The sequence below is a fragment of the Mandrillus leucophaeus genome, unplaced genomic scaffold (assembly GCF_000951045.1).
Source record: "Mandrillus leucophaeus isolate KB7577 unplaced genomic scaffold, Mleu.le_1.0 Scaffold83, whole genome shotgun sequence".
Lineage (NCBI taxonomy): Eukaryota > Metazoa > Chordata > Mammalia > Primates > Cercopithecidae > Mandrillus > Mandrillus leucophaeus.
Window position 1 is genome coordinate 3,251,645 of NW_012109030.1, and position 14,728 is coordinate 3,266,372.

At 46.1% G+C, this 14,728-nt stretch overlaps 1 protein-coding gene across 10 annotated transcripts in view; it reads left to right on the top strand.

The window, feature by feature from the left end:
• Positions 1 to 14,728, top strand: part of FAM107B (family with sequence similarity 107, member B) — a 292,618-nt gene that overhangs the window by 264,840 nt on the left and 13,050 nt on the right. The window contains exon 1 of one of the 10 annotated variants that reach the window (XM_011968133.1): positions 7,792 to 7,808. The exons of 8 other annotated variants lie outside the window; for them this stretch is intronic. Coding sequence is in view for 1 of the 2 variants with exons in the window: in XM_011968125.1 (XP_011823515.1) it covers positions 13,630 to 13,690 (61 nt within the window). In the remaining variant the exon portion in view is untranslated. Of the gene's footprint in view, positions 1 to 7,791; positions 7,809 to 13,573; positions 13,691 to 14,728 lie in introns of those variants that run through there. One more of the 10 variants, XM_011968125.1, reaches the window with a different exon arrangement.

Sequence of the window (14,728 nt, forward strand, 5' to 3'; positions counted from 1 at the left end):
ATGGAATTATTTTTCAGCTTTTGAAGACAGGAATGTTTGAGGGCTTTGAAAGCTAGCCCAGCAGGAAGCTTTTCGTGGTCTGTGTAGTTTCCTTCAAGGCTGCAGTCAGCCATCTTTGTGCTACTGCACTCCAGCTTTGGGTGACAGAGCAAGACTCCGTCTCAAAAAAAAAAAAAAAAAAAGTATTAGTTTGTTTGGCTAGTTGGGCCAGGTCATAAATATTATGGAATTATTTTTCAGCTTTTGAAGACAGGAATGTTTGAGGGCTTTGAAAGCTAGCCCAGCAGGAAGCTTTTCGTGGTCTGTGTAGTTTCCTTCCTCTCATGAATGATTAGGCCGAAATCAACCATCTTCTCAGTCCATCCTGTTTGTAGTTTCCTGAGATGAATGACCGGGGTGTTTTCTCCTCAGAAAATAACATAGGAGAAAAGTTCCCAGGGAGGCCTCTTTCTTCAGGAACTTGCAGTTTAGGAATTAAGTGTGATAACTTTATTTTACCAATTTTAATGTTGTGACTGTAAAATAACATAATGTAAATAAGGATTCTGTTACATGCAAGTTTTGAAATCATGCAAACACCAAAAAAGGAGAAGAAGTCAATGAAAACTTGTATAATTTCAAAGATGGTGGCCAGGTGGTTTGGAAGCTGTGCATGGGATTGCCACATGGCTGCTCCACTCCAGCAGGCAACAAGTGCCTCGTGTGTTTAGTCAGTATCATGCTGCATGCCGTCGCTGATGGCATTCAAGTTTTTGCTTATATGTGCTGGTATTTAACGTGCACTTAGATCTAAATATTTTTTTTAGCCTTCAAAGATGTCAACCAGATATTCATCAAGAGGTATATTAATGGGGATGTTAGTGATAGTGCCCAAGACACCCCCAACCCCCAGATCAATAGCTTTGTAACAGAAGCACTAAACTGCTATGAAGATGATCAGACAACAGTGGGATGCATCCTGCCATTAATTTAGCAGAAAGAGCACAGAGCACACGTCCAAATAGGAGAGTTAATATAGAGAGGTGCTGTAGCAAAGCGCCTCAGAGCATGGACTCTGGAGCTGGCTGCGTGATGCTGGCACTTGATTAGCTTTGTAGATTTAGGCAAGTCACCTGGCCTCGCTGGGCCTTAGTTTTCCTGTCTGTACAATGGAATAAATTTAATGTCTGCTGCAAAGGTTATATGACACTTAGCAAACATGATGAAAACACAGGTTGCTGGGCCCACCCCCCAGAGACCCTGATTCACTGCATCTCAGGTATTTGCATTTAACTAATTCCATGGTGGTGCCGATGCCTCGGACCCTGGGATGACACTTTGAGGATCACCATGCTGTGCATTTGTACACACAGACACACACGTAGGCATTTATTTTCCAAAGTAAAGGGCATACTGTTGGGAACCTGATGTTTTTCTCCTATTTAGTGCCTTGTGAACATTTTCCCTTTCATTATTGATTCTAATAAGGAATTATTTTAAGCTGCGTTGTATTCCATTATTAGATATTTAAATGGCTTCCATTTTTTCCACTATCATAGACCATGCCGGAATAAATATCATTCTGTGTACACTTGTCTACATCTCTGTTGATCTCTTTACTTCCACTAAAAGTGGAAGTAACCACGTTCAAGGCTGTTTCATGGTAAGGCCTTTTGCTACACATTACCAACAAATTCTTCAGAAAGAGAGTAGCAGAAATTTATCTTCTTACAAGTGGTCTATGAGAGTAGATGCTGATTTTCTAAATGTAAGGGAATAAGAAAAACTTCATCACTAACTTTTTTCATGTGTATTTGGTCTTTGGTGGGAGTAGGCAAGAAGAATATCCATGGATTTATACAGTAAGCAAAGGTATGTCAGGAAAAACTAGGGAGGAAAAATAGGGCTGAACTGTGGCTTGATTTCAGGAGAGTTTCTGGGATTCAAATTTGAATTAATTGAATGATGCTGTAATGTATAGGTGTTGGTATAGGTGATTTTATGCAAAGAAGAATAAACATTGGCTCACTTTTGTTTATCATATATGGTATGGGTGACTATTGCTGCTAGTTCAAGGGTCTTGATTTTGAAAAAATGTGTTTCTTGACTGTGGGAGCCCCAGGATACAGACTTGTGGTTAAATAACATCTACTCCACTCTGCCTTCCCGTGTGGGCTTCTGTAATCCTGGGCCAAGCAGTTGAGTCTCTCCTCGGGAGACTTGGAGTGAGGGTGGGTGCAGCTTGGGTAATTCAACATGCGTACCTAAAAACTTACTCAAAGTAGGCTTCATGTAGAGAAGTCATTGGTTCTTGGGAACAGGGGTGAGTGAATGGAGGCCAAGGTGTGGCCCTCCACAGGTCAGTCAGGCCCTCAGGGTGGGACAAGAGCTGTAGGGCTCTTGGTTATAAGCCTGTGTGGTGGAGACCAGCAGATAAGCCAAACTCTTCTCTATTATCAGAACATTTCACTAATAAGGGATCTCAAGGGTCATCTGGCACAGCCTTCTCTTTTTGCAGATAAGGAAGCTAAATAATTTATTATTTCAATTAAGCTTCACCATATGAGAGTTCTTTGTTTTTTTGTTTGTTTGTTTGTTTTAAGTTTTTAGGATCAGATAGTGAACCTTGGAACAGAATTGGTTGCTTTTTTTTTTCTGAAAGAGCTGAACTTTAGACAATCGTGGCTGCATGGCAGATGGGCAAAGCAGGAAGGACACAGTGCAGCTGAGAGCAAGGGTGGCCTGTGGTGTCTCGTTTGGCCTGGGGAATGGACTAATTTCAGCTCCTCCTGCACCGCTCTGAGTCACGGGTCCTACACCACCGCGCCTCTCTCCTGAGCTCAGGACTGCATGCTCCTTCCTGAGTGGTCTCCAAAGCTCAGGTCTGCATGCTCCTTCCTGAGTGGTCTCCAAAGGCTTCAGAGTGGCCTTGGATGACGAGCTGCCCTCTTCTGTGCCGGTCATGTTTTTTAGAATTTACATACTGGTTTTCTTCTTGCAATTCAAAAAAGTGTTTTTTTTATTTTCCTTTTAGTAAAGAAACACATATGATGGTTATTTCTTTTAAAAAGCAACAGTTCCCCTGAACACCAAACTGTGCCTTTTACCACTGGGTGACACTGTTAGACCACAGAACATACTTCAGTGGTAAAATCAAGAGTCCTTGAATTTCAGATTTCATCAAGCTACTTTACATAGGAGAGAGAAACTCCAAATCACTTAATAGTCATCTATCAAATGTTATGTGATAAGTGTAATTTATCAATTTTAAGGCCAATGAGTTTAAGGCAATCACTTATTAAAGAAACCATTAATTGGCAGGATTTCGATTGCTTAGAAGTTTTTGCAGATTGATGTGCTGCATGTTAATGAACTACTAATTATTTCATGGGAATATTTATGCAAGCCAATGTACTAATATATCTATTTCCCACCAGACAAAAGCCTTACGTTCTCTTTCTTTGGCAAAAGACTCACTATTCATACACAGCAGTTAGTGTTACGGACTTTTAGTGAGGATTTTTTTTGAGCCATCTTATTCAAGAGGAAGCACATCTGTTGGTTAGAGAAATGGGTATTTGGTTCTCTGTACTCGTATGTGTAAAGAAAATTGTGTGTCTTACTAGTTCTGAGCTCTTTTGAGATCAAATGAAGACACAGAATTTGTTCAAAGCGTGGGTTGACCTTTCCTACTCTGTTTTTGGGTCCTTTTGGAAATCTGATGTCTGCCCTTCTAAATGTAAAGTGAGCGTTATCTGGTCAATTTCGGCTGCCCACCGTGTGACTGAAATGTTTGCGAGGTTAAGGAATGAGTGCGAGTCAGGCCTTCCCTTTATGGGCTTAACGTGAGAAAGAAGACAACTTCAAATTTAATTTTAATAGAAGCAGACTTTAGTATCCTAGGAGAGGTATTAACGGAGTCCTGCAGGAAAGTAAAGGGAAAACACTGAGGGGGAGCCAGGAAAGACTTGGTGGGGGAAGTTCCTACATGTGGATACCCTAAGCTGCCCATGTTATCCTGTTTACTCAATACTTTTTTTTTGTTTGTTTTTTTGAGATGAAGTCTTGCTGCATTGCCCAGGCTGGAGTGCGGTGGCGTGATCTCGGCTCATTGCCGCCTCTGCCTCCTGGGTTCAAGCGATTCTTGTGCCTCAGCCTCCTAAGTAGCTGGGACTACAGGTATGCGCCACCATGTCTGGCTCATTTTTGTATATATATATATTTTTTAAAGTAGAGACGGGGTTTCACCATGTTGGCCAGGCTGTTCTCAAACTCTTGACCTTATGTAATCCATCCGCTTCAGCCTCTCAAAGTGCTGGGGTTACAGGCATAAGCCACCCTGCCCGGCCCATTCAGTAAATTTTAATAAGGTACACACAGTATGACATACAGCCCAGGGCTGGGGAAGGCAATATAGGGGGTAAGACCAGAGGTTCGTGGGCCTCTGGAGGTCAGCCAAAGGCACAACGAGTTGGCGGCTCCAGCTGTCTCCTAACTCTTGTGTGTCTGCTAGTCACTGTGAGGCCACTGCTACTTTGTGTGGCCTGTGTACAAGCCGTCGTGCCAGAGCAGAGGGGAGAGGATGGAAGTCACTCAGGTCTTTTCCCTTCTGCAGAGATTCACTTCTGTGTCCTTCAAGGGGAGACAATGTGGAAACACGTGGGAAATTAGCTCACCGGGTGGGGAAGTGCCTGTGGCAAGGGGCGTCCAGTGCAGTTCTTTCACAGCAGTTCAAACAGGAGGAGATGTCTCCAAAGGAGAGGCCCCAGGAAGACTGAGGGATGCAGGCTGTGAACTGGTCTTTGCAAGGTGCCTGGAGTTTGACTGGCCAGCGGGGGCAGATTTCTGCCCAGGAGGAAATAGGGAGCAGGGGTGGAGATGGGAACGTGCATGGGCTTGATGTGTACTGGCTGGCTGGAGTTGGTGCCAGAGAGTTAAGAACCACACATTTGAAAAGGTAGTTGAGGACTCTGCTATCGAGAAGGGGGCCACAGAAGGCCAAACAGTTTAGCATCCTCGCCTGAGGTGACCACTGATGCTCGGCTCGGTGGCCCTGATCTGATGAAATGAGTTAGCTCATTGGATTTGACTGAGGATGCAGCTGGATTAGGGGGAAAGGCAGCCGGGGGGATGGAGGCCATGGAGAAGCCAAGTGCATCATTCCCAGGATGAGGGATGAGCGGCTGGTGATAGGGCATGATTTTCAGATGCGTTTATGGAAGGGAACTGATGATCGATTCTGTACGTAGGGTTGAAACCTGTGAGATAGAACCTTTTGGAGAAATAAGGAAGTTAAGGGAAGACTGCGAGGGGTTGTTTCTCAGTGGAAGAATGATGTGTGTGCTGCCTTCTCTGTTGCTTTTGAGAAACAATAGCTCCAACTCAAATTTGCCTGGGATGACTTCCGCTGCAGTGTAGGCCCTCTGGGGTGGGGTCGGCTCTGTCCTTTGAGTGTCGTTCCCAGCACCTGGACAGTGTCTGGCACCCGGGCGGCCTTCAGTAAATGGTGAGTAAGGTGGAGCTCAGCTCGATGTCTGTTGATTCTGAGGTGAACATTCCAGTGCGAAGTTGGTATTTCAGAGCCAGAGCTCGGGAAGACAGGAACGATCTTCACACACATTCAGAAACAGCTCATGGAGCAGAAGGGGTAAAGGTGTGTGGGGTCTCCAGAGGCATGACTGAGAGAAGAGGACAGGGCTGTGGCCATCTGCCTGGACTGCTGGTGGCGTTAAAGGGAGGGAAGAGGAAGTGTGGGCAGAAAGGTGGGAGAGGACGGGGGGAGGGTGGTCCAGGGGCTGCCTTTGCATCAGCAAGGAGATGGACACCAGCCCCAGACCCAGGAGAGGCCCAGGAGAGTGTCACCAAAGGAGGGAGCCCTGGATGACCTGAGGAAAGTCCCCCGGGTGTGGACTGTCATGTGGATAGTAACATGCTGTTTCTGTGAATATTTGAAGAATGACACTTGTTTTCTGTTACTGACCACTGATTACAGCCCTTGGGGGCAGACCTTGAGGGCCAGAGGCACAGGCACTTCTTACCGGAAATAACACCTGACAGGCCAAGTGACACTGCCAGCGCCTGGGGAGCAGTTGGTCTGGGGAACGTTAGCCAAGGCCCTTCTCAGGGGGAAATTTCTCTAGAATAGTTCTCAGGCCCAGCCATTGTCCTGGGAATAAGCCCAAATGCACCTGTTTGGTTGATAAACATTCTGTGCTTTGGGGCCTCAGATGGGACTGACTAGGCTGGGGCACCCAGTGCTGCAGAGCAGAGCAGGCTCTGACTGTGTGTCACCTCCATACGGTGAAGATGGCAGACGTCTGGTCACCCTTCTCGTTTCTCCCATAGATGTGCTGCTGTTGGCTGAGCCTAGGGGACATTCCTCCCTCCCACCACGTACTACTCACAGGATGAGGGTAGTTCTGCAGTCTACCAGGGAATTCTGGAATCTGCACAGGAGGGGAGGAAGTGAGGCTGTGGGCTTTGTGTCTTATCTGCAGTCCTAGGACTTTCAACTGAGTGAAAAAAGTCACCAAGGATCAGCCTCTTGCCAAGACAAGGGGCTGTTATAGTTGGCTGTGGGCCCTTGAAGGATTTTATTCACCCTTTAATCCATTTTTACCTCCTCCCCTGAGCTAGGAATTGAATGACTCTTTATTTTCTATTAGTTTTCTTCTATCTAGAGACTTCTTGTTCTCACACCCTAGAGTATTTTTGTTTTTGTTTTCATTTTCTCTCTATATTTTGTCTTTAGTCTTTTCTAAGTTTGTTTGAATATCCAATTTCCTGGCAAAACTAGATTATGCAAGAGCTGCTTTGTTTTTTTTAACTTTGGCTTTGATCATGATATATTTGGACAATATAGAAAATGCCTCTTTTTAGCCAAGATTGAGACTTTGGGGAGGTGTAAGGCCGAAGAAATTTAGTTGCAGGAGTAATTTGCTAGTTTCCATGGAAAGCAACCCAAACTGTCATTGGTTGACTATCAGCCTCACTTTCTTCTGACAGATAGCAGCTGGGTCTTGGTTTACCCAACTTTGGCACAAGCCTCTGTGAGATCCTGCTCCAGTCATTGTCTTTCTTCCACAACACTTTCTCCCTCCCTGTCCCCTCTCTGTCATCCTTCCCTGTCCACATTGGAAAAATGAACAGAGGCCAAGACTGGGTTCATCATTATTCTTTGTCTAAACTAGTGTACTTGCGGTATATGGTCATTCACTTTCATGTTGATGGAACATTAACGGAGAGTTGGAGTATTGAATTAGTTTGTTGGGACTGTTTGCCCACTTTGTTGAGCTTCTGTCATGTGGGCAAGTATTGTGGAGGGTAGATGTTTTCCATGAGTTTTTGAGAATGCTGAGATCAGCTCTGCACATGCAAGTGTACTAGCTCTGATTTCCAGTTGAGGAAATCAAGACTCAAGTTAAATAATTTTATAAAATCACATAATTGATGAGTGACCTAACAAGGGATTCTCATTCAAGATGGGTGGTCTTCAAGCCTGATGCTTTTTTCCATTATGCTGTATAACTTCCCATGGGTTGTGCACGGTTTAAGATGGATGAAATGACAGAACTGTCATAATGCAGCAGCTACCAAGTGACTTCTGGATAGTAATTTTAATAGCTGTTGAACATGTGCTCTTACACGTGCAGAGGGGGGCATGCACCAAAAAAGTGTACTGACTGAGGGCGAATTTTCAGAGGGAACACACCTGTGTCACCAGAATCTGTATAACCCAGAAACAATCTTTTCCAGACCCTGGAAGCCCCATTTGTACTGCCGTCTGTTCACTCCCAAAATAACCGTTATCCTGACACCTAACATCAAAGGTTGGTTTTGCCTGGTTTTGAACATTATGTACGTGGACGCATGCAGTATATACTCTTCTGCGTCTGGCTTTGTTTGCTCAACATTGTATTTGTGAGATTCAACTGTGCTTTGCTTGCAGAATTGTTGGTTCATTCTCATTGCTGGGTAGTATTCCACTTTATCAGCACACTGCTGTTTACTTACCCATCCTACTGTTAGTGGACATTTGAGTTGCCTCCAGTTTGGGACTATTATGAATGGCACTGCCATAAACATGCTTATAAAAAACATTTATATTAATATGTTTGAATGAAATTTGTCTTTCCTGCCTCCCGTCTAACTTTAATGTCATCCATTGCAAGATGTTTTCTGTTTGGGATCGTAAAGCTGTGATATTAGAAAGCTTCCAGCGTCCTGTTGAGAGACAGGAAATCATTCTGTTAAACTCAAACCTGGTTCCTCCATCGTCATCCCAGCCCATGGAGTGCCTAAGAGCTTGCTTTTGGAATTACACAGACTCAAGGTCAAATCTGGGTAGCCTTGGGCAGCAAGTGACGGCGTTCTTATTACTAATTTATTCTTATTCGTTGCCAGTGACAGCACTCATAGCAGGTGACATCTGTTGAAGTCTTACTGTGTTGTAGACATTGTGTTTGGTGCATTTCTTTTTCTTTTTTTTTGAGGCAGAGTCTCGCTCTGTCTCCAGGCTGGAGTGCAGTGATGCGATCTCAGTCCACTACAGCCTCCGCCTCCTGGGTTCAAGTGATTCTCCTGCCTTAGCCTCCCAAGTAGCTGGTATTACAGGAACGCGCCACCACACCCAACCAATTTTTGTATTTTTAGTAGAGGGTTTCACCATGTTGGCCCGGGTGGTCTCTATCTCTGGACCTCATGATCCGCCCGCCTCAGCCTCCCAAAGTGCTGGGATTACAGGTGTGAGTCACCGCGGCCCGGTGGGTGCGTTTCTTATTTACTCCTCATAGCAACCCTGTGAGATCTATCAGTCCTTTTTCATTGTTGCTGTTGTTGAACCGGCGAAGGCCCTTACCCAAGATCATACTTAGAGCAAGTGAGGAAGCTGGAATGCAGATGCAGGGAGCCCCACTCTAACCCATGCTCTTGAAACTGTCAGCCTCATTTGGAGACTAGGGAGTCATGACCCCGACCTCGTGGGCCGTATGAGGACCAAGTGACGGTGGAAGCTTACATATACCCCCAGGTGACATGGACACCAGCTCCAGGATGGATTCCTTTCACCGCATCTCTCAGAATGGCCAACTGCTTTTGGGGTGTGCTTTGACTACAGTGCAGGAGGGCAGAGCGGGCATGGCTGCCCCACTCTGGCTGTCCTAAGGAAAGCGGACCTGCCAGTCCGGCTCTGGACACCTCATTAGTTGAGGAGCCGTCGCCATCTACTGGTCGTTCCCACCTCACTTGGGCCAGCTTCTGGTTGCTGTAGGCAGATGTCTGTCGGATATTTCTTGCCTTCCGTAGTACTCTACTCACTCCCTCCTCCTCTGCCATTTTCTAAATATAAAATATGTGCGTTATTTGTAAAAATACATTTTCGGGGGATGAAAAAACTGATGAGAAAATGAATGTGATACTTTCCCAAGAGCCTCACTGTTTGGCATTTGTACAACAGCATATTGGCAGCAAATTTGTTGAGCTCGTCATTATTTTAAATGACCGTCCTGGGAAGCCACAGGGGACTGTCCTACAGCTGTAGTGGGCCTTGACAGAGATGAAACAATAACATTTCTGCACTTACACATAAGACTCTGGTGGGACGTCGTTTCTAAGCCTTGGTGCACCAGGTTGGTGGCCACAGAAATCTCCTGGGCACCTGTCTGTTGCCTTTGATTTCCAGGTGATGCCACTGTCTCTTGGTCTAAGATGGAAATTTTTAGGTTTGCCTTGGGGCCAGGCAAGTCAGGAGTTTGTGATGAAACCAACTGCACTTTGGTAAAAATTCTTACTGGAACTCAGACTCCTGCCTGTCTGGGAACTGTGGGTGCTGAGAGGGAGGCTTTGGATCCGAGCCGTGTCTTTCCGTTTTCAGGCTGACCTGGTCTGGAGTTTGCCGCCTCCACCTTACGTAACTTGGGTTTCTCAGGGTATTGCCAGAGGGTTGCCAGAATCTTAGAGACAGCTTAGGAAACAGATTCTCCAAAAATACCTTGGAATTACTTTCAACTTTCCAGAAGTTATGGCAGTTCAAAAGTTTGTTTCGTTTTGGTTGGTAGTAGACACCTGTAAACTGTACACATTACCATGTGCCAAGAGATTGTTTTAGAAAGGATTCAAGTGTTAGTGCTTCTAGATAGAATTAGGTCTTAAATATTTAGGTAAACATGAAAGTTAGCATAATCTCTAAGTTCTGATTTTTAAATCTTATAGGATTAGGTTTTGAATTTATTGTATCTGTTTGATGTAGAAATATGCAGATATGGAGCCAGAGCAGTCTGCTGGGGCAAGCCAGCTATGGTCAGCGTTCGTTTTATCAGCCCAGTTGTGAAAGTTTTCCGAGGGAATGGTAATTCACCTCTGGAAAGCAGTCAGCAGAAGTACCCGGGATAGCCAGAGAGCTGGGCCCAGAGTGGACTTTGGAAAGGGAAAAACATGAAAAGCAAGGACTCAAAATCCATCTGTAAGCATGGGATTTCCCAATTCTCTGGGATAGTAGAGTCAAGTAATGACTTCCATGTGTTGCTTAGTGGAAATTAAAGGTAGAATTCTCTTCAGGCAGCATTTTTCAGTGCATTGTGTATCTGTCTGAAATACAATTCTCTTTTATTATTCATTAGCTTAAAAATCTGTGAGTCCCCTCCGTTCAGAACAGCACGAAAGGCCCTTGTCATCAGACCTGCCTGTTTCCTGCCCTACTCTGAACCACTGGAGCCATTCAGAGCTTCATGCAGCACCTTGGCAGTGTGGTAGACCTTTTTAGACTTTGCAGAAGCTTCTTATGTTAGTGGCATGAATGGGTTCAAGAACCATTGAACGTTATCAGTGAGAAAGTCTGCGGGTCATTCAACTGAAGTGAAGTTTTTGAAGAAATCGAAGCCCAGAGAAGTAGAGTTTCCTATACAGAGATTTCCAGGCCTCTAAATAAAGTATGAAATGTTGCTCATCACATAGTTGGGCTTATAATAGCTTCTGTTGAGTTCTCATGTTTGTGCCAGGGATTAGAGAGAGCCCTTGCATACACATTTTACTCAATTTTTACAACATTCATTTTACACATAGAACTGGGGGTCAGGGAAGTTAAACTTTGTCCAGGATCTCAAACCAGTTTTATTTCTTCTTCGCTGAGCTGGTTCTGGTTTTCCTTAATTGACTTGATACATTTAAAAAAAAATGACTTTGAGTAAGTTACTTGACCATGAAACAAGTTACTTGTTTCATGTCAATAATATTTGCCTGCAAAGTACTTGTACCTCTAGACATTTCTACCACATCTTTACTCTCAGGCTCCTGGATTCTTGATGCCCAGTGAGGAAATGTACCTGGCCTCTCAGCCCCACTTTCTGCACTGTACCTTGTGGTGGTGGAATCCAGATGGCTCAGGGGCACCCTCTGTCGTTAGCCCATGCCTTTGTTACTTCATTTAGGTAATACTTACTGAACAAGTCCAAGGGATCAAAGGAATAGGAACATAAACCAGACATGTTCTTTGCAGTGAAGAGGGGATAAGATTTATATCCACGTTGCTGTAATACAAAGGTGGTGGTCGATGAATACTAGGAAGAGAGAACAAAGAACATCCCATGGAATTTGGGAAGGTGTCCGGGCAGATGTGGCGTTTATTTGGATCTGCCGGATGTGTGGGTTTGGCTCTGTGGAGGTCCGGGGCTGCAGTGGGAAAAGGCTCAACATGCCTTTGGAGGGAGCAGTGCTGCTGTGAGCACGCTGGTAGAGGAAGGCGGGGTGCGAGGATGTGCAGAGCAAGAATATTGGTTTCAGCTTGATTGGAAGATAGGATTTGTGAGATGCAAGAGTTCCCTTATACCAGAGTTGTATTTTCCAGCGTTGGTAGCAGTGAGCAAGACGGCTGGCAGAAGGAAGAGAGCTTTGAAGAAGGTCATTGTGATGGTTATTGCCGTGTGCTAGTCACAGGTCCAGGACGGGGTGTCACTGAGAAGCAGCTGGAACCCAGATCCCACATGGTTCTCCCAGCACCACTGCCCTGAATGCAGAGACTCAAGGAGGGGGTTGCTCCCGGCCCGTTCACCCCCTTGTTAGTAAATGACCACTTCCCAGACCCCACTGTGGCCAGTGCATGAGGAGCTGCAGGGACCTTGCCACCTGTTCTGAGGACAGGCTTAAGGTCTCCATGCTTAACTCAGACTGAGACACTCCTGTGCACTCCCTTTTCCAGCTCCAGTTGTGAAGAAGAACAAACCAGTGAAAAAGAAGGAAGATGTTTGCGCCTGTGTTGACAGCACATACGTATACTTCAGCACACTGTCCCACGGAAAAACGTGCTCCTGGGCTGAAATCCTAAATGCACTACACACACCTCTGTGCAGCCACAAGTGTCTGAAAAGTCAACCACAGCCCTCCCCTCCTGCACCAGCTCCCAGTGGCTGTGTCTCTCTAATAGGAGACAGGCTCGGGTGCCCCTCACCCCACTGGTGCTATGGAGAAGAAAGACTTCCAAGCAACTAAGTCTAAAGAGAAGTCAGAAAAAAGTCCCAAGCTAAGGCATGTTTCTTAGATTCAGAACTTAAGTCATTTCTTTCTACAGACTGGAAGCTCAACCTCCCTCCTGGCAACAAGGCCCACGGCATGTTTGCACCCGAGCGCTGACCTCCAGGAGAGGCTGGAAGTGGGCATCTTGTGCTGTCTGTAGTTGAGGGAGCAGTGGGAGCGCGGGACAGAGGAGGAGGGGATGGAAAGTGGAGGGCAGGCAAAGCCTGAGGCCACGGAGGGCCAGTCACTCAGGTAAAGGAGAGAAAGTCACCCGGACTTGAGCGCTGACTGTACTTGCCCTCTCGCTGTCGCCTCTTCCATGTCGATCAGACATCTCAGACTCGACACGTCCCAGATCCACTTGCTCTTTCAGCCTCCTGTCATGGCAACTTGAGCCTTCTGGTTGCTCGGGCCAGAAACTTCCGAGTCATCCTTGATTCCTCTGTGCTTTTCACGCCTCGTGTCCAGTCTTTCAGGAAGTCCCAGAGACTTTACCTTTAAAATACATCTTGAATCAGGCTCTCCGCCTACCTGTGCTGCTGTTGCGTGAGTCTAAAGCATCTCTCACCTGGATGACCCTTGCAGCTGCCATCCTGACTCCCTGCCTGCCTGCCTGCAGCCTGTTGTAAACCTAGGAGCTGGAGTAATCTTTTAACTCATGAGTCAGATACTGTCATTACTCTGCTCAGAACCTGGGAATGGCTCCTCATGGCCCTCAGGATGAGGACCAGAATGCCAGCACTGGTGTTGAAATTCCCACACTCTATATCCTCACCATCCCTCCCTCCCATGCAGCCACCCTGGCTGCTTTGCTGTTTCTCATCTCCCCCCCCAGGCACCCTCCTACCCTGTGGCCTTTGCATGCGCTCTTCTCGCTGCTGATCACTGGCCGGCTCTTCTGTCACATTCCCTCCAGCTCCTCCCCAACTGTAATAACGAGGTCAAGGTCAGAGGCGGTTGTCTGTTTGGGTTTGGCGTCATGGAGATTATCCATGGTGAAGGGCAGAGATAGCCTTTTCTGGAAGTGTGTAGCCTTCTTGTCTATGATTAACTAGAATCAAACTGCAGTTGATTTTTTCAGACGCTTGTGGCTGCACAGAGGTGTATGTAGTGCATTTAGGATTTCGCCGAGGAGCACGTTTTTCCATGGGACAGTGTGTTGAAATCAGGCTGGCTGTGATGGGTTCCCTGAGTCACCCTCTGCGAGGTTTGTAATTCTCAATTCAGTTCGGGTTGCAGGCGTTCTTGTTGTTAAAAGATCAATGCAGATAGTGTCTGAGGAATGCTTGGTGTAATTTATTATACATGCCTTATTGGTTGATAATTTTGAGCCTTAATCATGCGGTGATATTTAAGATATTTGAACAAACGTTGCAGCTACATGATTTTTCAGTTGACTTCGCCTTTGGATTTTCATTCTCTTTATTTTCACATTCACTTTGTAAAGATGTTGCTGTGGTTTGGTGGACGGAACATAACATGGGAGGTGCTGGGGGCCAGGTCATACTTTTCAGCAGGGCGGCTAGGAAGTCAGGCCTCTCTGAGAAGGTGACATTTGAGGAAGGGCCTGGAAGGATACGAGCAGGATGAATCCCACAAGGTGCTTAAGGAAGGAGACAGTGACCAGTGTCACAGGCCAGCGAGCACCGTGCTGAGCCCTGGAAGCCTCTTCCACTGGCGCAGGGTCCGCATTGATATGTTTGTAGTGTAGATTGATTTGCTGAGGCTGAAGGATTAGCAATAAAGGACCTGGGTCCGGTGCGTATTGACCAGCAAGTGAAACAACAAGCACTAAAACTTAGAGAAATCGCAGTTAGATTTATTCAGAGCCAGGTTTGAGGACTTACGTAAGCCTGGGAACACAGACTCAGTGTAGACGGAGAATGGGTCCCAAAGTAAGTTATGTGAGGGGCTGTATATATACATTTCATTCCCTTTCCTTTTCTGTTTTGTTTGGTTTGAGACAGTCTCGATGTGTCACCCAGGCTGGAGTGCAATGGCGTGATCTCGGCTCACTGCAACCTCTGCCTCCAGGTTCAAGCGATTCTCCTGCTTCAGCCTCCCAAGTAGCTGGGACTACCCGCGTGCACCACCACGCCTAGCTAATTTTTGTATTTTTAGTAGAGATAAGGTTTCACCATTTTGGCCAGGCTGGTCTCAAACCCCCGGCCTCAAGTGATCCACCCACCTTAGCCTCCCAAAGTGCTGGGGTTACAGACATGAGCCACTGTGCCCAGCCTCTTTT